This window comes from Telopea speciosissima, chromosome 8 (assembly GCF_018873765.1).
Source record: "Telopea speciosissima isolate NSW1024214 ecotype Mountain lineage chromosome 8, Tspe_v1, whole genome shotgun sequence".
Taxonomy (NCBI): Eukaryota; Viridiplantae; Streptophyta; class Magnoliopsida; order Proteales; family Proteaceae; genus Telopea; species Telopea speciosissima.
The window spans coordinates 4,807,883-4,835,257 of NC_057923.1; the positions used below are offsets into that span (position 1 = coordinate 4,807,883).

The window sequence follows — 27,375 nt, forward strand, 5'->3', positions numbered from 1 at the left end:
GATTGTGGTGTCTCTCTCTCTCTCTTCATGGGTTTTAAAGCCCTGAGATACCAAAACAGGACCTGCCTTGCTTTGGCACTAAAGTATCCTTAAGCAGCCCTAAGGCTTCTTTTTGGTTGCCTTTGATTCAGAAACACCATAGGTCAGAGAGTCCACCTTCAAATTTGTTAGCTTTGCATTTCCACAGGCAGAAACATAATAGCCAACAGCATACACTCCCATGGCAAACTTTTTGCCTTGATAGTTAAATAATAACAAAGATGAACAGAAATTTTATGTTCATTAGAAATGACTTTTCTTCTTGGATATGGCCTAGGCTAAAGCATAAACGCACTAGGACCAACACATCTTCATCCATCTTCTGCCATAGGCCTCCATTGCAGAAGGGTTTCCTCCTAGGAAATCCATTCCGCCCAAATGGCTGACTGTGTTTGATGAAAACCCAAGACAGGCTTCGCTTGTCGAGAGTGCAGGAAGTATTTAACCAAATATAAGCCAAGTCACTGGGGAAGTGATGTGGATTACTTGTGTACAACTAAATCACAACAGCAGAACAAAACCTTTAAAAGTCATCCCAAAGAAAAGTTTAAGTGAGAAGAAGTATGCGAAACTTTACTAAAATGATGACGATGATGATCCAACACAAAAAAAAATAACAGACCTATCCCTCCAAAGTCACCAATAGTTCATCAAGTCACCATTTAACTGCAGCTAAAACAGATGCATAGATTAGGAATTCATGCTAATGCTACTGAATCATTGGAAGGACCCTATGAACTGCTACAGCATCTTTCATTGAACATTTAATGAAGTGTACATTATAATGGAGCTTATTTAGTACAATTGTCAATACACTAACAGCATCAACCTCGGTTGTATCCTAGCTCTGTATCTCCAGCAGTTTGGGACTCAAAATAATCACTCCATCATGCTCAAGATGCTTAGCGTTCATGCTTCTTTAGCATGTCATGAAGACCATGCCAGTCCTGGTTGCATGCACTGCTTTGTCTCTGGTTTTCGAACTATGGGTCCTAGATAGATCCTCCATAAATCAAGTATTATCGTAACAAGCATTGCAGCTCCCAATGCATCGACAGCCACTCTTCGAAGGTCCCACAGATCACCAGGTTTCTCGTCAATCCTGTGTACACATGTAGGTCTTATTCAAGAAAGAAAACTAGTAATTTGAGCAACAGAGAAGCAGACACTGAAATACTTTTACTGGAGGTGGCTCAGTTATATTTTGTGGATGTGTGCTGCATATGTGGGAATGCTTGCTCATTGCCATTAAATCAACTGCTGGATTATACCAGAACTCAGAATTCATATTGTAGGAAAATCCTAGTCACACAATCAACAACTAAAATCAGGACTTCAATAAATAGAAAAAAAAAACATAGACAACAAACACAAGACAATATACTTCGTTCCCATATTATTACAAAATTTTAGGCCAACTTGTCGCATGAACATTCTGTTGCATGCCTCAGTCATTTTACCATACAAAGATTCAAACTAGAATATTTTTATTGACAATCCCAAAATAAAGTACAGCAACACGATGAAAACTTACCTCAGGAACATTGGGAAGCTTACAAAAAAATAAATTGCATAGAACAAGGATCCAACTTTGTACATTAATGCCTGGTCCACGAATGAATAATAAGGGAACTGAAAATGTTTAAGAAGGAAAAGTAGCACCATTAATAATCAAGAAATATTATTTCAGTTCTCAATGCAAACAAACCCCCCCCCCCCATAAGAAATAAAATTCTCCTCAAAATAAATCAAGATAGCATCCTAGTAAGAATACGAAAAAATCAACTAAGCCAATTCATAATGATTTAAGGAATACCATAACTTTGTTAATTTAAGCTGAAATAATAAACTATTAAATTTAATATGATTCTGATTGAAAGAGCTGACCCAGACTTAAGTAAATGAATGACAAGCTCCGAGAGAGTTGTTTGAGGTGGTATGGTCATGTTCAAAGGAGGCCTAGGTATGCCCTAGTAAGGAGGAGTGATATGATCTTGATTGAAGGAGCTAAAAGAGCGAGAGGCAGACCTAAAATGACCATAGGAGAAGTTGTGAGGAAGGACATGCATAGTCTAGGTCTTGTTCCAAGTATGACCTCAGATAGAGCCTTCTGGAGGGCAAGGATCCACGTACCAGATCCCATTAAGCAGAGTTTCTCCTGACTTGCTGGGCTGTGCCTCTTTCCTCTTACTTTCATCCTTCTTTTTCCATTTTTCTTTTTAGTTTCAATCTTTCATTCGTCATTTTCCATTTTTCATTTCTCATCTCATTTCCCATCCCTCTTTTCCCCATCTCTTCTGTACCCTTTTTCTGTCTAGACCTCAGTCTCCCCTTTGTTTTGTTTGGACCCATGTAACCGACCCCATTAAGTTGGGATAAGGCCGAGTTTGTTGTTGTTTCTAGTATATGTCTTTAAAAGATATAAATGTTTTTCTTAGGTTTCCTGTTTTGTTAGTAACAGATTAGATGATTATCAGCCCACCATGTGAGAGAGAGAGAGAGCAAGAGAGAAAAAGAAGAGAATCTCTAAGCAATACTGGGTTGAAACTCCAAAAAAGGGGGTTCAACCTAGATATAGCCAAAAAACACCAGCAACAATGTGCACTTTGCCAGGAAACTAGCCAAAGCTACCAGATTACACCATGCAAAAGTATTGATAGACTTTTGCAAGCACCATTAGCTACATAAGTATAACAATGGTTGATTAATATTGCATTTTTATCTCCTCAAGTGCTTCCAAATCCCATACAGAAGGGCTTCCAAAGTCCAAACCCAATAAATTCAAACACAAGACGAGAATTGAAAAAATGAAATGCCCAGTGAGATCCAAAAATAGTTTTGAGTGATAATTAAAAATCCCTATGTTCCTTTTCTGCAACATGTTCCCTTCATGGGTTGTATATCAGCAATTAATTTTGACCAACACATTCCCTCCCATGAGTGTTGCCACCGACCTTCATGACATATAAGCAAACCATCTCAATCAATTCTCACTGAAGTTAGTCACTTATTTTACTACTCTAAAGTCACCTTAGATGCATCATTTTTAACTTTATCTTTGTTAATCTTGCCATCCATCTGGACAATCACAGTCCAGCTACATTCTTCTACGGAGAATGTTACTTCTTCATGTCCAACATTATGCTCCTTATGGCACTTATTCCATGGATAATTTGATATTTTCTTGGGCTGCTTTTAAGGGGCTGGTGTTCTCAATCTATAATTCATGGGTCTGAGTAGGAAAAAGTGCAAACTAGTCTCTAACCCTTCCAGTTCCATAACCTGATGCTAAACCCACTTTGGTTTGCATTACTGCTTTATCCCCATTATATGTAGTGACCACGAAAAAGGAGTGAAGGTTCCATTAGAATTTTGCCCCAGATCCTTAAACCAGTTGCATGCTCAAAACAGCAGGTAAATAAAGTACTAGCATAAGTATTCAGCCACATCCAAGACTTTAGTTCTTCAAGTGTGTAACCTGCAAAAAACCAGAGGAGAAGAAGATAGGGAGAGAAGAGTTGCAGCCATAATCAATTCTCTATTAACCACAAAGAGAAAAGAGACAAGACAATATAAGGACTAGGGTAAGGGAAAAGACCAAAAAGGGCCTTACTTAATGCCCAGAATATGTCTCGGGATTACCGTCAGGCGCTAGTCCCGAGACCCTGTTTGGACCCTCTATATGACTTCTAACAAAGTGTAGAACGATATCCAATAAAAAAAATTGCATATAGCATAACTAATGATGAAATTAAACCCCCCCCCCCCAAATAAAAAGAGTGACATTAGTACAAGAATCACAAGGGTAACAGCAACAACCAGGAAAGAAGTGCCACAACATACATTGGATATAGCGAAAGTTTCCAGGTATGCTACGAAGTACGAAAGAGCTACAATCCATGCAGCCTTGATAACTAACTGCATCGACCCTGGTAAGCCAGCAATAGAATGTTGTAGTCTGCGGAGTGTTAGATTTGATGCAACATGGTAAAATAGGAAGCAAACATGAGTGAGAAAGAACGTTGTATGTGGTACCTACACAGCATAAAAGACATAAAGCGAGATGAGAACACTTCATTCGTCCAATAAGTAACAAACTTCTATTGAGATAGATACAAGATACACAGTGAAATTGCAACATGCATGCATGTGAAGAGTGAAGTTCATCAGATTACTAGATAGAAACTTTCCTTATCTACATATGCTTTTCAAGAATAATGAATGCAATTAAGTGCAAGAAAAACTCAAAAGAAATTAGAACAAAAACTACAAATTTTCATGAAAGACAAGTGGAAGGTCCAAAACATGCTCATTTAGGTCCAATTTTAAACATTTATCTTCGATCTTTTGCTCCTGGAGTAGAACCCACATATCCAAGCCCATGCAGACACCTTGAAGAATGGCTGCGGAATCACAAATGACCATATCTCATTTGAAACAAAAGCCAGCATTAAATGTTACCAAACCTCAATAAGCAAATTATGTCCTGATCAATAGAAAATTAGCAACCTATTTGGACAACATTAAAAGCACAACCAAAAGAAATTTAGCATAGGCTGAAATTAATTATTGTTTCTTACATTGTTCATTCTCCACGAGGGAAAGGTATATGAAGCTCCCAAAACTGTGAAGAAGTAATGGGTCCAAAAGTAGTTCCCAACATAACTGAAGATTATGATCCAAAGACTGGCCTGCCACAAGAATCAACTCATGTAAGTTCAAGTACAATTCTCCTAGAAACATGAATTTTCCAAAAACGAAAAATTAAGCTAAATAAACTTGTAGGAAACCTGTGATTGAACAAGGAAAGGCTAATGTCAACAAAAATACTCCCTCCGTCCTGCAAAGACTGTCCTTTTTAGAGTTTGGACTTTTTATGTCCCAAATACTATGTCCATTGTACAATTTAACGCATTAAAATTTTCTCACATTTCCAAATTACTTTCCTTTTAATGATAGATCCCAAACTTGTTATGGTTTCTATTAAAACTTAAAATAAATGTAAGACTATAACCAAAATAGGTCTAATCCCAGGCAGGATCAAATAGAAAACCTCCAGAGTCTTAAGAGAAAGAGGCATGAACCATATATCTCAAAGAGGTTGTATTTCTTTGGGTTGGTAGTAATGGAATGGTTTCATTATATAAAATGAAGAATGTTCCCACCAAAAGATCAATCCAATAATACCAGAACAATGGGATCTCAAATTGGTAACCACAAGAGAAGTAATAAATATAAACCCAGAAATTTATAACCTGTTGAAGCAGCAATCAAGAATAAATAATCTCCTGAATAAAGAGAAGCCGCAACAATCGAACCAGAGGTGTTGAATGACTCCTGGATCTCAAAACCTTGATGCAAACTCCAGAATACACACCCAATGTCTTGGTTGCGGGTTTTAAAACAAAATAAAAAAATAGAAGAAGGGGGAAAGGAGTGGTTGGCTATCTCAGCCTGGGCATCTCACCCATCCTATCTCAGGATTTTTAGAAAAGCTCAAGCCAATATTTCATTAATCAAATTCGTGTACAATGTTGGCTTCCCTTACAAACTTATATAGAAGACTCAAAAATAGACTTAGACACTAAAAAGGAAAGGCCTAACCCTACCCTTAACTAATAAGGTAGCCTAAATTGACTAAGGGCCTCTTTGGTATCACTTTTCATTTTCATTTTCTGACACATAAACGTTTTTACAAGTGTTTGGTACAATTTATGGACCCTATTTCTATTTACAAAACATCAAAATAATTGAAAACACCCCCAAAATGATAATGGACTCAAGAGTCCATTATGGATTATGGCCAAAATCTGTTTTTCATTCATTTTTTCGCTCTTTAATGAGCACATGCTCTTAAGCCCTCAAAGTCGAGGGTAAAAGTGTCATTTGCTTTTATTATTAGAAAGGCATGTTGCTGCCCTCTCTTTTCTTCTTCTTTCTACAAGGAGGCTCACCGACCTACTGTGCAACCTCGATCTACAGAAATCAAAATGAATGCTTGTGGTCGCCATTAGAGAATGGAAACAGAAACAGAGAAACGCACGAGCGCCCACGGACACTCAAAGAGAGAGAGAGAGAGAGAGCTTTTTCTCTTCTTGGGAGTTCGAATTGCGATATGGGATTTGGGGAGGTTTGACTGCAATGGGGTAATGTTTATGTTAAAAAGAATTTCAGAAGCAAAATGAAGACGACCTCTTGAATCATGCCTCCAAAGACTTTGGCCGCATGGGAAGAGGAAGGGAGATCTGAGGTTTTTGTCTTCTTCTACAGTGTTGTACGCTTGAATAACTCATATATTCAATAATCACAAGTGGGAGTGATGGGATCTGGCTGTGGGAAGCTGAACTTTGGAAGGGGAAGGGGTGTAGGAATTCGAAACCAGCACTGTATTATCTTGTGAAACAATCTGATTGGATGGTCAAATCATTGAAGCTCTTAGATTAGCATAGTTTCAGTTGCAATCTGAATTCGGATGTGGAAGAGTTTCTTGCTGGACTGAAGTAATGAAATAAAGCCTTCACCTTCACCTTCACCTTCACCTTATTAGAGTTGAATAAGATAAGAATAGTAAGTCTGTAAATTTGAAGGGAAAATTCACCTTCCCAATGACATCATCATCACCAATCCACCATTTCTTTTCTTCTTCTTTTTTTTTTCTATATGAATCAATCCACCATTATTGCCAGGCCAATCTTAAAATTCTCCTTCGCCAGATTCATTGTTCAATTTTCCCTATTGGGTTCACCACAGGGACCATACAAAGTAACTGTAAAGGGTGCAAAAGTAACACCAATAGGAGATAAAGATAATGCTAACATTATGTAACACAACTGCACATGTAAGTGAAAAATTTTAGACGGAGACAAATATCCCATAACCAAGAAGAAAGATAACACAACATCATTAGCTAACATATGTAGCCCTTTCATGTTTGTAACACGTGAGGATTTAACGCAGGAGAAACTTACCTTCACCCAATACCGATCCTTCCAACACAATCTTCTATCAGCCTACAAGAAAAACTCAAACCAAATTACGGAACAGAAAAAGATATAAGTAGTCCGTACATCCTAGAAACTAAACTACGTATGCAATTGAAGAAAGCATGAAACTATAATAAGAATTAACAAATAATGACGCTGATGATGATGCCAAAAAGTGACCAAGGCTTTTTATACATTAAAATCCCATACCAGACTAATATGATAAAACTTTACATCTCATGGGTTTCTTCAAAATGAAAAAGCAGATGATATACAATAAGAAAAAACAACTTTCCAGGAGAAAATACAAACTTCAAGGACTCACCTCCCCAACAAGTAAAAGTGGTACCAAAAGAGACGGAACTGCAGAAACCAGCCCCAAAAGCAAATATTCCAGTTCAGAGAAGTTCTGCCAATCACCACAAAAGAAATGCATTAGAATCTGGTCATTTAACCAGAACATGGAGAAGGAAAGATAACATTTTCAAGTCAACTAAACAAGATACTCGAATCCAAGCTGATCCCGTGAAGTTTATATTATCATACCCCAAGTAGGATCGGATGAAAGTAGGAAGTTACCATTTTGGGAACACATGGATGGATTAGTTCAAGGTTTTAGACAGGGAGAAAAGATATTATTATAGAGGGTGATCTGAATGGACATGTTGGGAGAGAATGAAGAGGCTATGAAGGAGTAATGGAGGCTATGGATTTGGAGAAAGGAATGAGGAGGGGGTCTCAGTTCTAGACTTTGCTGTAGCTTATGATTTATCCATTGTGAACACTATCTTCGAAAAGAGAGGAATATTTAGTTAATTACAAAAGTGGGCAGCATATCAGCCAAATAGATTTCTTCATTACACGAAGGTCCAACAAATTGTTTTGTAAGGACTGTAAGGCTATACCTAGGGAGAGCCTAACCACTCAACACAGATTGGTGGTCCTGGATTTGCGCCTCACTATGCAGAAGTGTAAGATGGGGGAACCTATTTGCCCTAAGATAAGATGGTGGAGATTAAAAGGAGAGTCCCAGAATTCATTTACAGGTAAAGTGGTCAAACAAGGAAAATGGGACTTTAAAGGAGACAATAATACGATGTAGGACGAGATGACAGCTTATATTAAGAAGCTTGCTAAAGAGGTTCTAGGGGAATCGAAAGGTATACATCATGCCCCTAGGGAGACTTGGTGGTGGAATGATGAGGTCCAAGCCGCCATTAAGACTACGAAAGCCAGCTTTAAGACATGGCAAAGGACTAAAGAGGTCGAGGATCTAAAAAGATATAAATTCACCATAAATAAAGCTAGGAAGATAGTGGGGAAAGCAAGGTCAAAGAAATATGATGATCCTTATAATAATCTGAACACAAAAGATGGGGAAAAAGCTATCTATAAGATAGCTAAAATGAGAGAAATTAAGACCAGAGGGCTCCAGAAGGCTGCATTACTCACCTCAACACCACATGGCGTAGATATATACACAAAATTAGGGTGCCTAAAGTAAAATAAGCATTAAGAAAGATGAAAGTTGGCAAGAAGCCAGGCCCAGATGAGGTTGTGGAGGGCCGGTAAGGAGTGGGTAGAAATCTGAGATTAAGCTCAGAGTTGCACGGGGAGGAAGGGAATCACATGCACAATTACACACACGTTGAGCAACCCAATTCAATTTTCTAATTCATTCAATGTCTCCAATGTTGGGTTACATGCAAGTACTTAAAGAAGAAAATATCAAAACTCCTATTCCAACTCTGAAAGTGAAAATAGCAACTTGCAATTCAAACTCTAACTCTCACGTATTCAACCTAAAACAAATAAAAGACTTAAAATAAATAACTACTAAATAAATAATCTAATTCCAACCCTCATTGGAATAAAAACCATTGGACCGGTTCTTTCTGGGTTTCGGTCTCCAAAGCATATCATGCCGGTCCAACCTGTCAAGTGATACCACATCATGAGGTACCTATAAGTGTGGGTGATGCAGGTGCACTACCTTGTACCGACCCAAACGCATTTGGGTATCCAAACAGTGATGAACCGGGTCCAATTAAGTTTTGGATTTAGTAGGATATCTTTGTTTTATTAGTTGGGTTTATTTGAAACTGGGTCGATTAGGAGTTTGCGTTATTTATAATCTCCTTTTATTGCTATTGATAGAGTCTTAGATAGGGTGATGCAGATTCATCACCCAAATGGGCTTATTTTATTAGGAATAAGTCTAGGGTTCGGTTATATACATGTTGGGCCTTCGATCCCATGGGTTTTCTATGTAATAGGCCACTTTTACGGGCCTAAAATCATAGTTCGAGAACTCGCGAGATCTCGCCGAGTTTCTCGATTTTTGGAAAAGCCGAGACGAGACTGCCTACGAGTCTCAAAAGTGCAATATCTCGGCAAGATCTCGGATCTCGGTTGGATCTCGGTTTCGACCCATTATTTTAACCCACCTACCACTTAAATACCTTACCTAATTGGACAAAACTCGACATATCTCGGCAAGATCTCAGATCTCAGGTCTAGATCTCGGGTTGACCCAAAGTTGAGGCTTCGAGTTGGAAAAAAAAAAAAAGGCACCAACTCGGCGAGATCTCGACTCGTCTCGGTTTTTCCAAGAGTTGAGTTGGTACCGAGACCCAAATTTTAGTACCTTGCCTAAAATATGGGTAATAAGGTTACATACGGGATTAGTTAGTAGATTTCTTTTTATTTGGTTAGTGGTCATGTGATCACTTAAGTGACCATGTGACTTGGTCAAGTGGTCATGTGACTATTTAATTGTTATTTAACTTTGGCTGGATTAGGACTCTATAAGTCCAGCCATTTTTTAGTCTATTTCCTTTGTTATTTCACTTTCCTAGTCAGTTTAAGTTACCTAATAGGTTAAGGATTGGGTTAGGCCTTTTCTTTTTAGTGTAGGAGTCTATTTTTGAGTCTTTTATATAAGGTTGTAAGGGGGGCAAGTATTGAACACGAATTTTGATTAATAAAAAGCTTTTGCTGCTCTTCTTATCCTTAGAAAAATTTTGTTTTGTGTTTGATCAAGGCTGGTGGGATTGGCGTTTGATTTGATTGACACCTTGCGGTGAGAAGCCCCGGTGGTTCGTTGGTGGGATTGGTGTTTGATCCAAATCGACACCTGGTGGTGTGAAGCCCAGGTGGTTCTTTTGATGCTCTCTTTCAAGTTCTTTGAAGATCTCCTTCAAGTTCTAGTTCAAGACTCAATTTTTATTCAAGTTTCAACTTCCAACAAGTTGCTGCCAAAGAGTTTCTACAACAACAGTAAGTTAGAAGTGATCCCCATCCCCTCCGTTCTTATTCTAATCCTCTACAGCCCCAACCCTAGTTTTCCCCCTTCTGTTTTTTATTTTCCCATAACCTAAAACCTGCTACTATTCTTCTTTCTTTCTAGAAGGTCACATGCAAGACGATTTTCGCGAGAATTCTGCCCAGTCAAATCTAACCGTAGAACCTACTAAAATTTTGATCGAATCTTCCTCAAACCCTAAAAGAGACTCGGTCCAAATTTCATTACCATCCATCCATCCAATTGTCTGAAATTACACTTTTACCCCTCTCTCCTATCTCTACTAGGAAACCTCCATAACTCCAGATTTAACCACCTACTTTAGCCGTAACTTTCAGCATATATTCCCCGCCACCCTACCCATACTCAACCTAAATATTAAGTCCATTCAACCACCTGGTTTCCTGTTATTATAAACCCTAGATTCCATCATCTTCCACTTTTCAAAACCCAAAATCCTAAACCTGACTTGCTGCCAATTCATTCCAGCATACATTCCTCCAACAAAACTTAACGTAACCTTCACTGATAGACTCTCCCACACCTGCCTAGGGTAACCAACACCTCAAACCCTAACCCTAATTTTGACCTAAAACCTTATTCTGCCCCAATCGGACAACCAGTTCATATCAGATCCTGTAGTACTGGCTCCTAGTTGGTCTCCTACCAATCTAGGACTACATTATAGGATTGAATTAAAGATAGTGTGTAGCTGGTTTCAAAGTCTGTTTAGAGTTTTATTTAGGATTTTATTTCAGTTATCAGTCTTAGTTAGGAGTCTTTATTTATTTCTTTAATACAAGGTTGTAACCCAAGCAAGTTTCAGATTGGATGAATTAAGATTTTGAGTTTTGTTTATAGTTACAGGTGAGGTACAATAGCATAGCAATAGGTTTCTGTGACCATCTCTCCCTCCCCCCCCCCCTTACTTCTTCTTCTTCTTCTTATATTTTCTCTTTAAGTTACTGAGTTCACCGTACAGTTCCCTGCTCTAATGGTACTGGCAGTCCAATTGGTTTGCCTTTGATCTCCCTCCTTCCTCTTCCTTTCTCTCTCATGTTTGGGTCAAAGAAAGCCCTTCCATTAGCGACCAAAACCCCCAATACCTGGTTGCAAAACTCCCTTCCATCGTGTAATTAGTTCTCAGTTGCAGATATGAACATAACATCACCGCAGGACTCAATTTCAGACTTCGGAAACTCTTGTTTATTTGCTGTTTGAGGAGGCTACATGTTGCTCTTAGTAAGACTATGAGTTGTGATCCTCCATCTTGAATTTCAGGTCGATCCAAGCTTATTTGGTGAAGATCTTTCAATCGAAGTGTGATGCAGATCAAAGCATGGAGAACTGAACAAAAACAGATTTCAAAAACAAAGTTACTGTTCACATGAACGCGTGAACAATGTTGTGGGTCCCTGCTTAAATCATGTGTGCCTCTATTCTAGAAGCCTTGGACAACAAGACACTCCAGGATCGATGGGACAGCTTCTAGAAGATTGAAGAGCAGGTTAGCTTCCTTTTTTTTTTGACAAGGATATAGTTTCTATTTTTGAAAACTTGTCAAAGTTAGAGTTTCTATTTTAGTTGCTTAGCTTTTATTTAGAAGTCTCTATTTTGTTAAGTTTCTATTTCAATTCTTTGTTTCTTTTTTGTTAGATTTAGTTTCTATTTTTGTTTGGTTTCTATTTTTGAGACTTTCAATTTTGTGAAGCTTAGGCCAAGCTATAAATAAGCCCCATCAGTTGTACTTGAATTAAGACTTGAATACTTGATTAATGGAATTTCTATTGCTTGCTGGCAAGTGTTTGGTCTGAGAAGACTTGTGTTCAACAACTGAGATAGCTGTGGGTGAGAGGCCCAAGGCTGAGATAGCCTACTTATCCCTATCCCCCCTTCTTCCCTATATCCTCTTGTTCTTCTTCTTATCCTTTTCTATGTTCTTCTTTCATATGTAAACAGAAAAAGGAAAATAAATAAATAAATAAAAGTTTCAGTTATTCAATTTGTTCATCCTTGTCGTGTTGATCCTAGTTGCAATCGATCTCCCGTTGATTTCCCTGGTTCGAGGTCGACTTTTGCATTAAAGTGCCGCCGTGTTCTGTTAACCGAAGGTTGAAGAAAACCTTCAACAGGTGAGTTGTGTTTTTAATCCTTTTTCTGACTTTCCATTTGCCCCTCCCTTTCTCTAGTAACCTCCCTATAGTCCTTAATTTATCTCCTATTCCTAGTTGAGCCCTCACTAATACGCTACATCTCATTCACTGGACTTCCATTTATTACAATACTGCAATCCTATTATAAACTTCTGTTTATTTACAATTCTGTTATTGGTTATATAAACTTCCACATATCTACAGAATTGCCATCATTTCTTACTATTTAGTTATTGCATGTTTTAGTGGGCCCACAAGCGATCCGATCTAACTCTTCTGAACTCCGGATCTGCATTATGGAGAGTGTAGGATTGTGACGTTTATCTTGGTTAACCAAGCTGTTTAACAAGATTATGACCACAAAGAAAATGCCAGATGAATGGAGAAGCAGCATTGTGGTCACGCTCTACACAAATAAAGGTGATATTCAGAGTTGCAATACCTATAGAGGCATAAAACCAATGAGTCATATGATGAAATTATGGGAGAGGGTCATTGAAACCCACTTGAGAAAGGAAACTACTATTTCAGAGAACCAATTTGGTCTTATGCCAGGAAGATCCACGATGGAAGCTTTTTTCTTACTTAGGAGACTCATGGAAACATATAGGGAGAGAAAGAGGGATCTCCATATGGTCTTTATTGACCTAGAAAAAGCATCATACACAGAGTCCCTAGATAGTTGATCTGGAATATATTGGAGAACAGAAAGGTGTAATGTAAATATGTGGACATAATTAAAGATACGCATGATGGTGTGGTGACTAGCGTAGGAACTGTGGGGGGCCAAGGTAATGAATTCCCAGATACAATTGGATTACATCAAGGATCAGCCTTAGGCTTGTATTTGTTTGCACTTATCATGGATGACTTAACAAGAGACATACTAGGTGAGGTTCCTTGGTGTATGCTTTTGACGGATGATATTGTTTTGGTGGATGAGACAAAAGTAGGGATTAACACCAAGCTAGAACTATGGAGATCAACATTGGAATCAAAAGGTCTTAAGATAAGTAGAATTAAGACGGAGTGTGTGGTGTGCAACTTTAGCCATATTAGGACGGACAATGAAGGGGTGAAAATCGATGCGAGGGATATTCCACAAAGTAATTATTTTAGATATATGGGCTCTATCATAAATAAAGAAGATGACATAGATGATGATGTTGTTCAAAGGATTAAGATAGGATGGATGAAGCGGAGAGGTATGTCCGATGTGTTATATGATCAGCATATCCCTTTAAAGCTTAAAGGAAAATTTTATAAGACTGTCATACGACCGGCTAATGATGTATGGTATGGAATGTTGGGCAGTTAAGAAGTGTCATATTTATAAACTATGTATAGCGGAGATGAGGATGTTGAGATGGATATGTGGCAAAACTATGAAGGATAAAGTAAGGAATGACCATATTAGAACTGGACGGGGAGTAGCTCCGATCCAGGATGTTGTTGCTGTATTCCAACAGTAGAAGACGTAGTTCCCAAAAATTATGGTCAAGATTGTTTGATTTAATTGAAAATTATATGCTTTTCTATCCCCCACCCAACCACCACCCCCGGGCGAAAAGAAGATAAAAAAAAAACTACAAGCTCTCTAAGACACAAAGGATTCTCTACAGAGCATACAGTGAATTCTAACTAAAGGAAGATTTCTCCAACCAAAATGAGGAACCGGAATGAATCAAATATTTCAGTAACCCACCTGGTATAATATGTACGGACAATTCGACACCTCAAAACTTCTAAAAAAACGTTTCATACAACATTGAGAAGAGACTGAGGGAGCATAAAAATATAGCAGTGACTTTCTAAGAGGCCAATTTCTGAGTACTTTTCTTTTATAAAGGAACAAAGACTGCGCACTTGTAATCACAGAAATAGACCACAGCTTAATATGTGAATTAATCAAAATAAATGGCAGTTGGTAAACAAAAATAACTCAAATTTCCAAATAATTCACGTTGGACGGAATTATCTAATACATATAACTTAATTCTACAAGCCCAATAGACTCGCAAATTTCTCTATGGAGAATACAGTCAATCATTATACGTGAATGAAAGATTTCTCCCAACCGATAAAGAGAAAGTTATATGTTTCAACGCTACCGGTAACACACCTCGTACAATTTGTAGGGGACGACGATCCCAAGGCAGAGAACAAGCCAGAAAGGAGTGTATAGAAGGAAAAACATCTCCCCCCATCTCTTGCTCGGGTTGGAAGCAACCCATTTGCTTGAAGAAGAACCTTTTTTCAGACCTGCAACAACCACCAAATAAAAACATAAAATGTAGGAATTCGCTCAAACCCTATAATAATAAACCCTTCAAGAGACAAAACTTAAGAGATTGGAACGAAGCTTCACTTTTACCGCCCATTGCAGCGGATCTATAGCGAGAGATACATTGTGGTACAGTAACACGGCTCTTATCAGTCACTAACCGCTGCTGCTCTTCAGTTTCTCGCTTTACTCGTCAAAGTGACGAAGTGTCAGTTCTCTAATCGGTTATACAATGCGCCCGCTGCTACGTACCTGAACTCCACTTCTCCATGTCCGGCGACAACTGTTGGCATTTCTTAAGAAAAATTACCTCAACTCCCCCTTAATTTTATTATTATTAGGGTAAATTACCGATCACCCCCTGATTTTTGAAAAAACTCAAATTACCCCCTCTACAGTAACGGTGTTAGTTTGCTGTTAGTTATTGGTGTGAAAGGACTATTTTACCCTTATACTAAAACATTAGAATTAAATTTACAATACTACCCAACCTTCATCTTCAACCTAAAATACCCCACCCCTTCCCTGCAACTCCGCTGGCAGCACCGCCACCGTCCCCTCCGCTGGCAGCCCTGCCACCGTCGCCTCCGCCTCTGCTTCGCCCTAGCCCTGTGATCCATACAATTCGAAGAAGCGTCGAACCACATTCGCCCTAGCATTGCTGGATCTCTGTCTTGAACTTGGGGTTTTTAAGTTTTTTTTTTTTTTTTTTTTTTTTTTCATGAAATTGGGTTTTTTAAAGTTCCGGTTCTGTTACAGCAGTAATCTTGTTTGGTGAACAATGTCCATAGTATAGAGGGTTGGAAGCACAAGACCGGGAACGACATCATGTTGCTGCATTTTGGGTTAACTTCATATTGATAAGAAATTATAAACGGAATGAGAAAGACTAGATTTCTAAAGGTAGCTTGGCATTCAAAAACTCAGGGTAGGTTCATGGAGGGGATATTTGGGAATCAGAAATTTAAGAATACACTTCTGGTTTTAGGGTTTTCAGAGATGCGAGAATGAGAATAGAGTAGAGGAGATAAATGAGATATAGAGTTGCAGACCATTCATCCCTTCAATTTTTTCTTCATTCCTAGTTCGTGAATCGAAACCCTTCTTGTCCTTCATTCTTTTCGACCTTGAATGGCACCATCGGATATAGAAAAGCATTTTAAGAAAGTCAAGAGAATTTCACCATAAACGAAGAGAGAATGGGGAGAAAGAACTGAGGAGGGTTTTATATCTGAGTTTCGATTGAAATGGAAATCCAGGCTTCTGGCGACTTCGAATGGGAAAAATAAAGAAAAGGAATCGTTAAGTGAATGAAATCTTTCTGCTTCTGCAATAGTTTCTCTGTTGGATGAATACCTAGGGTTTTATATCGTCATAGACGAAGAGAGAATGGGGAGAAAGAACAGAGGAGGGTAGGGCCTGGGGAGGGGTTGCAGAGGAGAAGAGATTGTGGCAATGGTGATCGGAGAGTCGTCGGAGAGATGGGGCAACGGTGAAGATTCAACGAAACTTCTGCTTTTTCTTCTCTCCGGTGAACTTTGCTTGAGATTGAGTTGCAGGTATGAGGAAGAGGATGAATTTGGGTCTTTAGGGGTAAGGGTAAAATAGTAAATCAACACTGGTCAAGGGTAGTTTAAGAATTTAAATTTATTTAACTGGCTGACATCATCACTTAACAGAAAAAAACTAACAGTAGGTACTAATTTGGCATTTTGGGTACAAACCAGGGGTGATTTGAGTTTTTTTAAACATCAGGGGGTGATCTGAGTTTCGATTGAAAACCAGGGAGTGATCGCTAATTTACCCTTATTATTATTATTTTTTTTTGGAGACAGGGGATATCCGACTTTAGGCCGACTAAATCGGATCAGGATCGTCTCCAGGGAGCAAGGAACGCCCAAGGTGCTGCAAGCCGTTGGGTTGTGCCGCATACATCCCAAGGCATGGGCCGAGTGTGCAGCACAGCTCAACCGTTGGATGCCCCCTGGCAACACCCTGGGCGCACACCTCCCTGGAGACGAGCTAAATTCGACTAAATCCCCCGGGCTCGTACATGACCCTTGCGCCACGCACGAACCAGGAGCTTCTGGGCCCTAGTGAGCTTCAGGCGGGTGGCCGACTAACTCCCCCATATTTACCTTATAATTACTCAAATTTCCCCTTCAGAACTTCTTTTTTTATTTTTGTAAAGGAGAAAATAAAGGATTTTCCCACTGTTCTTATGTATACATTTAAACCCAAAACTAGATAGGACTGGATCTATAGTGAAACTCATAACATAAAAATTGATAAGAAATCGAACCAACATGACCAAAGCTGTAAATTTCTTAATAGTTTGGTTTTGGGTTGACCTATTAACATATCGAAACTTATTCAACCTAATCAAAATTGGACCAAACTAACCGCTTGACACCCTGGTGAGGGTCGAAACCCAAAAGGGTAATTAGAAAAGAAGTTTTGAGTTGGGAGTTTTTTTTTTTTGGTTTTTTTAGAAAAGGGAGATTATATTAGATAGATAAAGAATAGGGGAATTTACATCCTAAAGAATTTCTTATCATTAGCATCATCTTTTATAAGGATTGTACATAAAGGAATTTCTTGACAAGAATGGAGGAAACCAGCTAAAAAGTCAGCGCAACAGTTGATGTCCCTCACATGGTGAATGAAAATGCAGCTTTGAATCGATCACATAACTCATGAATGTCGCCTATTAATCCAATACCAACCATGGACCAGGAACCTTACCCATGATTACTTGTATTGCAACAAGAGAGTTCAATTTGACCTAAATATGAGAGAGATTCAAGGTCATGGCTTTCAAGAGATCGCACTTGATCACCATCAGTTCAGTACGCAAGATATTGTCCTCTCTTAGCGGCACTGTTAGTGCTCCAACAACTGCAAAGATTGAGCCCCCAGCATCATCACGACCAATTGTGCCATAGCAACCCTCGAATTGATCCATCACAATTAACTGCAACCCATCCAGGCGGAGGTGTTGGCCATGTATAGGGTATTGGATTAGAGTGGGAGAAAAGCGACACAAATCTTCCAATGGTGAAAAAAACTCTTTGTTGTTGCTAGAATCCTGAACAATAGTCTCTAGGTCCGAGAACCGAGCTCTTGTATCCTGAATGATGCGATGGAAAACATAACTAGAATTGTTGGCTTGTTGTCTAAAGGCTCTGTTGTTCCTTTCGAACCACAGACGATAAATTGTAGAAATCATGCTGAATCTCCGTATCAGGTCGATAAGGGAGTCGCTTCTATAATGCAGCACCATCCATGTTACTTCATCAGTCCATGAACTCAGGGGGCCTCTCTTTTGAGTTGGTAGATTTTGAATAATTGTAGACTTATGGGGGAGTGCACCAATAAGGGCGACGAAACAATTTCGTGAATAGGGGTGAAAAACTGAAAATATCATTTAATGTGTGCGTGAGAGACTATATGTGTACTAAACCTCTTACAATTCCTATAAAGGCCTAAAATTGCTAAAGCTTAGCAATTTCTACAATTTTCGTCTCAAATTCAATCATTGAACCTTCCTTTTAAGTCATGTCTAGATGTCCTTCCATTTTGCCACATGACACTATTTCTTCTCAACCCATGGGCCATAGATATAGGGGTGTCAATCGGTTAGTTTGGAATGGTTTCAGTTTCCCTAATCAGTGTTATCAAGTGGGTTCCGTTTCAATCCAATTTGGGTTCAGGATATCAGACATTTGTATACAAAATTAAGGAATTTTTAAGGTTTTTTTTGCATATAATGTATCACAAATTTAAGCTACTTCACACAAGATTTAGCCATTTTTATGTTGTAAACAGTCATATATAATCAGTAAGGTATGTGTTTACATAAGCTAGAAGTTTAGCCTTAGTTTTAATTTGTTGCGTAAAAACTTGCTTAAATAAAGATGGCAATAATGAATTTCCTAGAGACTTCCTTTGTAGCCACAGTTCTTTAGTTTTTCCGTCTTGGATTCTTTATGTATGCAAATTAACTAAAGATATAATTGTCAAAGAGAATCATCAACTGAACACTTAATACTAGGACATTATAAAAGAGACTCACTAACTTCAAATGTTGAACCACATAAAATTATGATGGAAATTTTATTCTTTCAATAGAATAACAAGTGAAACCTGTAAATTTTTGCAAAATAATTCAATGAACGGAAGTCCTAATTGGGAAATGACATAAAGTTATTTAGATAGGTTGATATCAGTTTTGTTCAACTTCAATCTGGATTTTCAGCCGATTTTAGTTCGGTGTCTGATTATTTCGATTTTTGGTATTGTGGATTTGTGGGCGCCAACGGAGGGTCCAAGGTGGGGGAGTGTAGGAGGTGACAGGTGAAAGGGGTGCATGCCAGCTTCAAATGCATGTAAGAGGACTCAATCAAGTGACCAAAGCTCCAACCATTGCTTCGACAAGACATTCTAAACATTCAGGGCTGTGTTTCCACAAATTTAAACCGCATCTAAGTCGTCACGCGGAAGAGTCAGGGCCATGGTTACAATTAATGTTACAGTCTAATTGTCACCCAATAGGGTTTGATGGGTCTATGAATTTAGACGCAGGGCTGGGTGGAACATTGGTTTATATATTAAAGCTTTTCGCTAATTGTTTGATGAGGTATTATGGAGGCTCTTTTGACCAGTCTGAGGTTTTACCTCACACTATCTCGCTTACTCATTGTGGTTTACCACGGAATATACCTGCTTTTCATCATGAGGGTAGCCCTGACTTCCATAGGTCTTTGGTTCAACCTCCTAATGAGAATGGAGATCCTTGCACAGGCTTCTCATCCCTAAGACTTTCTTGCTCTGTATGGAGTGCCCCGTGGTTCCTCGAGTGCCAACCGCAAAGAAGGGAGACAACAAACAACAACAACAACAACCATAGCCTTATCCCAACTAAATGGGTTGGCTAAATGGATCCGATAGAGGTAAAAAAAATAAATAAGTAAATAAATAAAGGAAGAAGTCAAAGCAGTATCCTAGAGACATCCTCTTACAAAGAGGGGACACATGGTTACAATTAATGGTGCAATCTAATTGTCACCCAACAAGGTTACGCATAGCACAACCCAAATAAGAAAGAGAAAATGAACTCGAAAGAGTTGACGATTACGTGTGGTAAGAGTGTAAGACGATATATACACCAACCCAATAAAGATTTGACAATGACAAACTTTCTTATGACCCCAAAACTAAACCATGTAATATCTATTTTTTTTTATTTATGGAAAAACAAAAGATATATTACTAAAGCAAAGGTAGATACACAGTATTCTTGGATTGATCATACTTAGCAAGGTTCATGGCTATAGCTATACAAAAAGGGTCTACTTACTTATCAAACATTATTTCTTGGGCCATATCAGAGATATACACTAAATCCTTAATACAATACCAGGGCCAAGAAGATTTAGTTGGAGATGGAAGAATATCAGTGATGTGTGGATTGGAGCACCATACTTTTTTAACCTTCAACCCCAAGCTAGCAGCATGGTCTAAGCCTGATCGAATACCAAAAATTTCAGGTCCCATATCATTAATAGTACTTACATAACCTGCAGCAAGAAAGGTGAATTTGCCATCTTTCAAAAAGATATAGGACCATCCTGCCTGACTTAGTCCAGATATGTTGTATCCTGCACAGATTAAAACAACAATATTGAGCACGGGTAAAGAAAAAGAAGTAGGTACTAAGGAATCCTCCACATTACTAACAATTACATCCTGTACTGAAATTGAGGGGGGGGGGATAATTTTAAATCCACCAACCATTTGCATATATGTTTCATAATCCAAATTGGATCAGGCTTTCCTGACCCATTGACAACTTTGTTTCTAGTTGCCCAAATAAAGAAGCAAGTAATAATAAAGACACTGAAAAACCAGGTTAACGTTTGTTTATCTAGATAATGATTAAAGTAAAGTGCTAGGCAGAAATCTATTAGGCTTTCATAAGCCAAGAATTCGGTTCTCAAGCCCAGAGGTCCAGCCACCCATATGTGTTTAACCCAATCACAAGATAAGAACAAATGCCAGGAGGATTCGATACAATTTCCACATAGAGCACAGGAAGAGTCGATCTGAAGCCATTTTGAGATAGTAGCCCTGAGTGGAAGTCCTGCATTTAGCAAACGCCAGAAGAAGAGTTTAAATTTGGATGAATTTTGAGTTTCCAAAAGAAATTCCACCAAGATTTAATAAACAAATTATTAAGGCCTCAGTACTAAACCATGTAATATCTATTGACCTATCAATTCTATTGGAGCAGCCAATAGGCCGGGTTAATTAATCCGGTATAACTGTATAAGGGCCTCATGATAGGCCTAGGCCCAGGCCTGGCAAAGAGACCTCAAAGTCAAGCCAAAGCCCACTATGTATGGGTCGGGCCAGACATATGGGCTATGTTTTTTTTAAAATCCTTAGTGGGCCGATGGGCTTGCCCTAGATTTATTTGGCTTAATCTGTACAGGACCTACTTTACATAATTTTCAAGCCCAATCCCACAATGCATTACTAGTAAAAGCTGAAAATGTATCCAAGCCAGCATCGATGGGCCACATCAAATCAAATAGGAGCCCTTACTTGTTTTGCCAAGGGTACTTTGTTAAGGGTACTTTGTTGTTGTAGGCATGGATTAAGGTATCGGTATCGCTGGTGCCCGATATGGATTGGGAGTATCGGCCAAAAAGTGTCTAGTTTTTAATTTTTACTGATTTGACTTGAATCTGATACGGGTTGATCCATATAAATGAATATGGCCACCGATATCGATACCTATAACCTTGGTTGTAGGATCCCCATTCCTTGACATTTGCTTTTTCTAAATTGCAATTATGGAAACAACAAATTCAAAATTTCAAACTAGTAGTGAGATAATTATTAGTAGCATAATTAGATGGAAGTAACGGTAATAAATTTGGCCTTGGGCCATTGGGGCTTTAGGGAACATCATAATTCATGAGTTTCATTTCCTCCCGCTCTTACCATCGAAAATCATAAGCCACCTTACATGCCCAAGTGTGGAAGAAGAGGAGTCAATAAAAGGAACGGTTTCTACCAAAAGGGTTAGAAAATAGTGTGAGAAGCCATGAGGGAGAGAGAGAGATACAAGGGAATTAGGTTTGTGAATCAAATTGCAAAGATTGTATTGTATATTTTTCTTGTTCTAATCACTACATAAACGTAGGTGATATTGTCAAACCCTGTAAATCTCGTCTTTCTGTAGGATTGTGATTATTTTATTTCATGTTTTTGATGGATTTTTATCCTCTGCTGTCCACAGTGTAGATAGCAGAGTGTTATCCTCTCACATGGGCACAAAATGACAATTTAACCACCCCTCGGACAGTATGTTTAGACAGGATGGTTAAATTATCATTTTGCATCATGTGAGGGGACAACAAGACTCTGTTGTCTGGATAACGGACAACAGAGGATAACGATTCATCCTGCGTATACATTTTTGTGAGACGTATATAATTTTATGGGCATATACCATTTTGTGAGTTGCTCACACCGCAAACTGTTTCCTCCAACACCTATAATGGACTAGAGTGTCGGCAACTGAAATAAGAGAGAGAAAAAAATGGTCGGAGGAGAGAGAGGAAAGGAGAGGTTGAACTATGTTGCAAAATCACATCATTAGCTGCCTATTATAATGTCATATCATTGTATGGAGGGCAAAAAGCACAACCACAACAATTTAGAAGTTGAGTGGAAAAAAAAAACTAATTCTCCTTAATCAGGTTTGACTTGCCTAGTCATTAAGTATTGAAGATGACGAATCGAATTAAAAAAAAAAAAAAATTAGTTTTCAAATGAAGAGGATAAGAACAAATTAAGGTCATTCATCATTCCAAGGCTCAAGCTACATCACTAGAGGATCTGGATGTTTTACTCATGAGACACTTCTCACATTCTTTGCTGCATGAAGAGCCCAAGCACTACTCATGTAATAAACAAGTCCTTGTTTTATACTATAGTGATATTATAATTGCATAGCCCTAGAGAAAACCACCCTACTTGGCATTTTGGTGCCAATGCCCAGACACAAAGGAGGAAAAATGACCACATTGCCCCTTATGAATGCAAAAATCCTGTCCCTATTAATTCTCTCGTATATACACGGTGTGAGCGGCCACGCTAGTCTAAGAGCCACACTATTAAATAGAGAACCCTCTCGCATAATATGGAGAAAAGTTCTCTGTGGGGGAGTACCACCCATGGTTAGACTTTTTTTTGGTAAACCATGCTTAGACGCAGTGGGAGTAAAATGATCATCAGCCCTTTATGAAAGGCGAAATCTTGCCCCTATGATGCTTTCGCTCGCACTGAGCCTTACGATGTAAATGTATATTCGAAAATCCGAATTCAAATAGCATCTATATTCATTTAGGGTTATCTGCATCCGATTAGGGATATCCGAAAAAATATTCGAATAATTCAGAAAATTTTTTATCCGATATGAATAGATATCAAACTAATAATAAAAAAATTTTAATTATCTAATAATCTTGAGGGTTTTTGAAAATTCAACAAGTTCTAAGGAATAAGGAAATGAAAATCATGAGACTACGATTACTGAGAAAAAAGAATTGAGAGTGATATCATATTTGCCAAGGGAAGAAGGTCTGGATTACACAAGTTTAGGATATAAATGGATAGTTGAGAATTTGAATTCAATTCATATATGCATTCGTGTAGGGATATCCGTATTCGGTCATAAAATATTTGGATCCGATCACATCCGATGCGTATTTGATTCTTATTGAATTCGTTTACATCTCTTGATTCATTGTCCCTTGCAGGCATGTACAGAGGCCACACTCCCCCATAGAGAACACTCTCCCTTAAAATATTTAACAACAATAGTATAATGAGAAAAAGTCAATCTCTTTAATCAAGTGACCCACATGCTAAGAATTAAAAGAATGGCATGACTTCAAAAAGAAGAAGAAAAAAAAATCTGAATAGAAAGAAAGGGAATTTTATCTATTTTGACTCAAATATGTGACTCTTTTGTGACCCTTTTGTTTCTAGTGCTTCCATAAACCAGAACAGAGTAATGTCTGTCGGTCCTGTGGGTCTTGGTTTTGTGGGCCCATATAGCAGTGACAACTACCCATTTAATTTAAAATATCTTAAAAGCCTTCTTTGAATAAGCCCATGAACATGATATATCTTAAGCTCTGTCAAAAATGGTGTGGGCCATGGGATCTCTTCAGTCACTTGAAAGGAGTGGTGAAACAAAAAGGAGATGTCCACATTCATTAAAAAACTGTCTCATATTCTCACTCCTCACCTCTCAGTCGTCACATGTCACATGTTTATGGTTGCTCAAAAATGTCTCTTTCTTATCCGAGAGGTGATGAAGTGTACACCTGTCAAAACAAACATATATATATACGTATCAAAAGCAATATAGGTCATTACCGACACTGATTATATGTATCACCGGTATCAATAGGTCTGATACGGATTCCATCTATATATGTCTATGAGGCATTCTCGTAGTATAAAAATGGGATCCCACCAACATCTGTCTAGCACAGTTGGTGAGTTGTGGTACGCTTTATGCCCATGCTCTCCAGGAGGTCTTGGATACGAATGTTCTGGCTGGTACATTCTCCCCTCCCCAGTACGATCCCCCTCCCCCTCTATAGAAAAATATATATATATAAAGCTCCTAATTCCAAAAAAAAAAGGGATCCTGCCTCGTTAATTTCCGACCTGAATTGATCAGATTGGCCGAAACTGACCGGTTCAGTCCGAACCCATGCTCTTATCCTTTGGTTTTTTATTTTTATTTTTATGGAAATTATCGTTTGATTTTGTTAGTCTAAAATCCAAATACGGATCACTTGGATTTGAAGTTGAAATAATTGGAGGGAAAGTGTCTCCTTAAGCCACGGATCTTGGGTTTGAAGTCAATGCTTGGATATATATTATGGACTATGGAGAAAAAGCATGACACGTGTTGATTGCTAATAAGAGATTATGGATTCCAATTACTCCGTAATCCTGCCGTCCTGTGGAGACATCCGCTGTGGAGGATATGAATCTATGATTCTCTCGCGTCTCGAAAATGCCCCTGGGGTTTCAACTTTTAGGATCTTTATCTCCTCAATTTCCTCAATTCCATCTAATGGGGGGGTTGAATGATCACACTACCCCCTGCCCTGTCTGGCTGCCTGAGTGGGGTCCACCTCACTCTATTAAAGGGAATTGAGAAAATTGACGGACAGGCAAATTGAAGTGATAATCCGTAATACTTGTGTCTCAGCACTGAATCAGACAAAAATGCTCCTCAATTTAGAGTATCGCATAAATTGGTTTGGACCAGATATGTCCTTTTGTTTATGCAAATGTGAATTATATGCATAAGCTGTTTTTTTGCCTTTTTCTTTTCTAGTTAAAATTTATTTTAATATAAGGATAAATAAGAGTTTTCAAAAAATTGAAAACTATTTAATGTATTATTTAATTCAATGTTTACATGAAATGATAGAATTTACCTTTATTCGAAAGAAGAAAATGTGTTGCACCAGAAATGCAAAAAGGTAATGTTACATTATTTTTACACCTAATCTTAGGACAACAAGAATTTTCCTTTATCCAAATAAGTCTACACAAATAGAGTTGTAAATCCCAATGTCTATGATTTTTGTCATTACATTGAATAATGAAAGTACAATATTGTCTATGAAATTTCATTGTACCATTTAATACTTCTTATCACAAAGAATCCAAATCCAACTTATTACTCAATGATTATTTAAAATGACTTAGAATGTGGAAAAGATTTATAATTTTCTTCTTTTCTTATGGACCACCATCTTGGTTTTGTAGGACATGTGGCCATGTGGGATGCTTTAGTAAACTCCCAATTTCGTTTTGAATAATTTTATGTCCCCCTATAGTAGGCTATCTTGCTAACCATTAATTTTGGAGGAAGGGAGAGGGGAAACAGAAGGTTAGTAATGCTTCCAATTCATATGTTCATTAATGATACAAATGCAATGGTTATATCTTAAATAGTATTTATAAAGGGAAAAGTCTGGGCACACTGTCGGTGTACTCTAAATTTGCACCCATTGTGTCTCTCTCTCTCTCTCTCTTTCCCTTTTTTAATAACCTTGCCCTCCTATATGATACCTCATCCCGCGCCCTCGTTGGTGCCTCCCACTAGCTTACCTTACATGGGCAATGTGCCTATCCTCTCTCATTTACAAATTAGGGTTTTTTTTATTTATTAGCAACCCTTAAGGTGTCATATAATTTGCAACCTTAAATTTTTTTAACCCTTATAGTGTAACACATTTTTTCCAATGAAGGTGTATCCTATCATTTCACATGTGCAATTAAAAAATATGTAAGAGAATGACAATTTTTTATAATGGCATATTGAAAAAATTACTTTCAAATTATTTTGAAAATCCTTTTTCACCCTTGACTTACAAGGGGCAATCCAAAAGAAGGTAATTTTAAACACACACACTGTGTGAGAGAGAGAGAGAGAGAGCGAGAGAGAGAGAGAGAGAGAGTGTGAAAAAAGATTGTCATGATCAGCTTGTAGATTCTTACGCACACCTTCTCACATTCTACTTATAGATTTCACATTATCGATATTCCACCATCATTGGTGGAAAACTCCACTTTGGCATCGTAACAATCCCTCTTGCGCACACCTTCTCACATTCCACTTATAGATCTCCCATTATCGATATTCCATCCTCATTGGTGGAAGACTCCCCTTTGGCATCGTAACAATCCCTCTCCCTAACATCAAATATTTTATTTATTTGCATATGAACACAATTTCACTCAAGCTGTGGTGAAGAGACAATCTCTTCCTTCACAAGATTTGATTGGATTGACGAAGGGTATATTTGGGTTATTTGCATATGAATACAATCTCTCTTAACCCGTGGTGAAGAGACAACCTCTTCCTTCACAAGATTTGATTGGATTGACGAAGGATATTTTGGGTTTTCAATAATAGGGGATGAGCTTTACTAATGACATTCACTATTTCTAGAGTCCAAAATTTAAAATCACATCGTAACGAAAAATTAAATCATTTATTTGGAATACATTCTAAGTCGATTTTGCATTCTTGAACGATAAAAAACAACTATTTTTATCATCATAGAATGCAAAATTATCTGCATTCAAAGAATGCACATCAAACACTCCCTTAGATTTTAGAATGACATAGGAAAAATACCAAAAAAAAAAAAAAAAAAGAAAAAAAAAGGGTAGACATAGTAGGTAATAACTTAGGGATATAATTGTCTTTTACAACATACATTTGCGATTTGTGAAGCAACTCCAAACTGACAAAAACGAGAAAGTCGGCAATTGTCGGCCGATAAACCAGGAGACAAAAACGGGGAGAATTCCAATCCCCAATTCAATCATTCGGTATCGAAATTTAAAAATATAGAGAATGCGAAGGAGAAGATAAATATATAGCGGTAACGATTTTTGAAAACGTTGTAGGTTGTTCTTTAAGTATAAAAAAAAAAAAAAAAAAAAGGAAAATAATTTGTAGAGATTTCACTAATAACTCTGTATATATTATCTTTA

General features: G+C 38.0%; 1 protein-coding gene across 1 annotated transcript; it reads right to left on the minus strand.

Annotated features, from left to right (window-relative positions):
• Positions 1-955: 955 nt before the first annotated feature.
• Positions 956-15,034, minus strand: LOC122671169 (cycloeucalenol cycloisomerase-like). The gene is made up of 8 exons (XM_043868270.1): positions 15,016-15,034; positions 14,602-14,783; positions 7,348-7,431; positions 7,008-7,049; positions 4,620-4,730; positions 3,883-4,074; positions 1,574-1,671; positions 956-1,141 (listed from the first exon to the last, which is right to left on the minus strand). The coding sequence occupies exons 1-8, from the start codon at positions 15,032-15,034 to the stop codon at positions 967-969; spliced, it is 903 nt and encodes a 300-aa protein (XP_043724205.1). The 3' UTR covers positions 956-966.
• Between the last annotated feature and the right edge of the window lie 12,341 nt (positions 15,035-27,375).

Bases quoted from the DNA above. Each gene is read 5' to 3' on its own strand.
- LOC122671169 (XM_043868270.1), bottom strand. The intron at 4,731-7,007 runs GTAAGTTTCTCC...TTCTTGTGGCAG, and splicing joins AGGATCGGTATTGGGTGAAG to GCCAGTCTTTGGATCATAAT. The intron at 4,075-4,619 runs GTAAGAAACAAT...TATGCTGTGTAG, and splicing joins CCTCGTGGAGAATGAACAAT to GTACCACATACAACGTTCTT.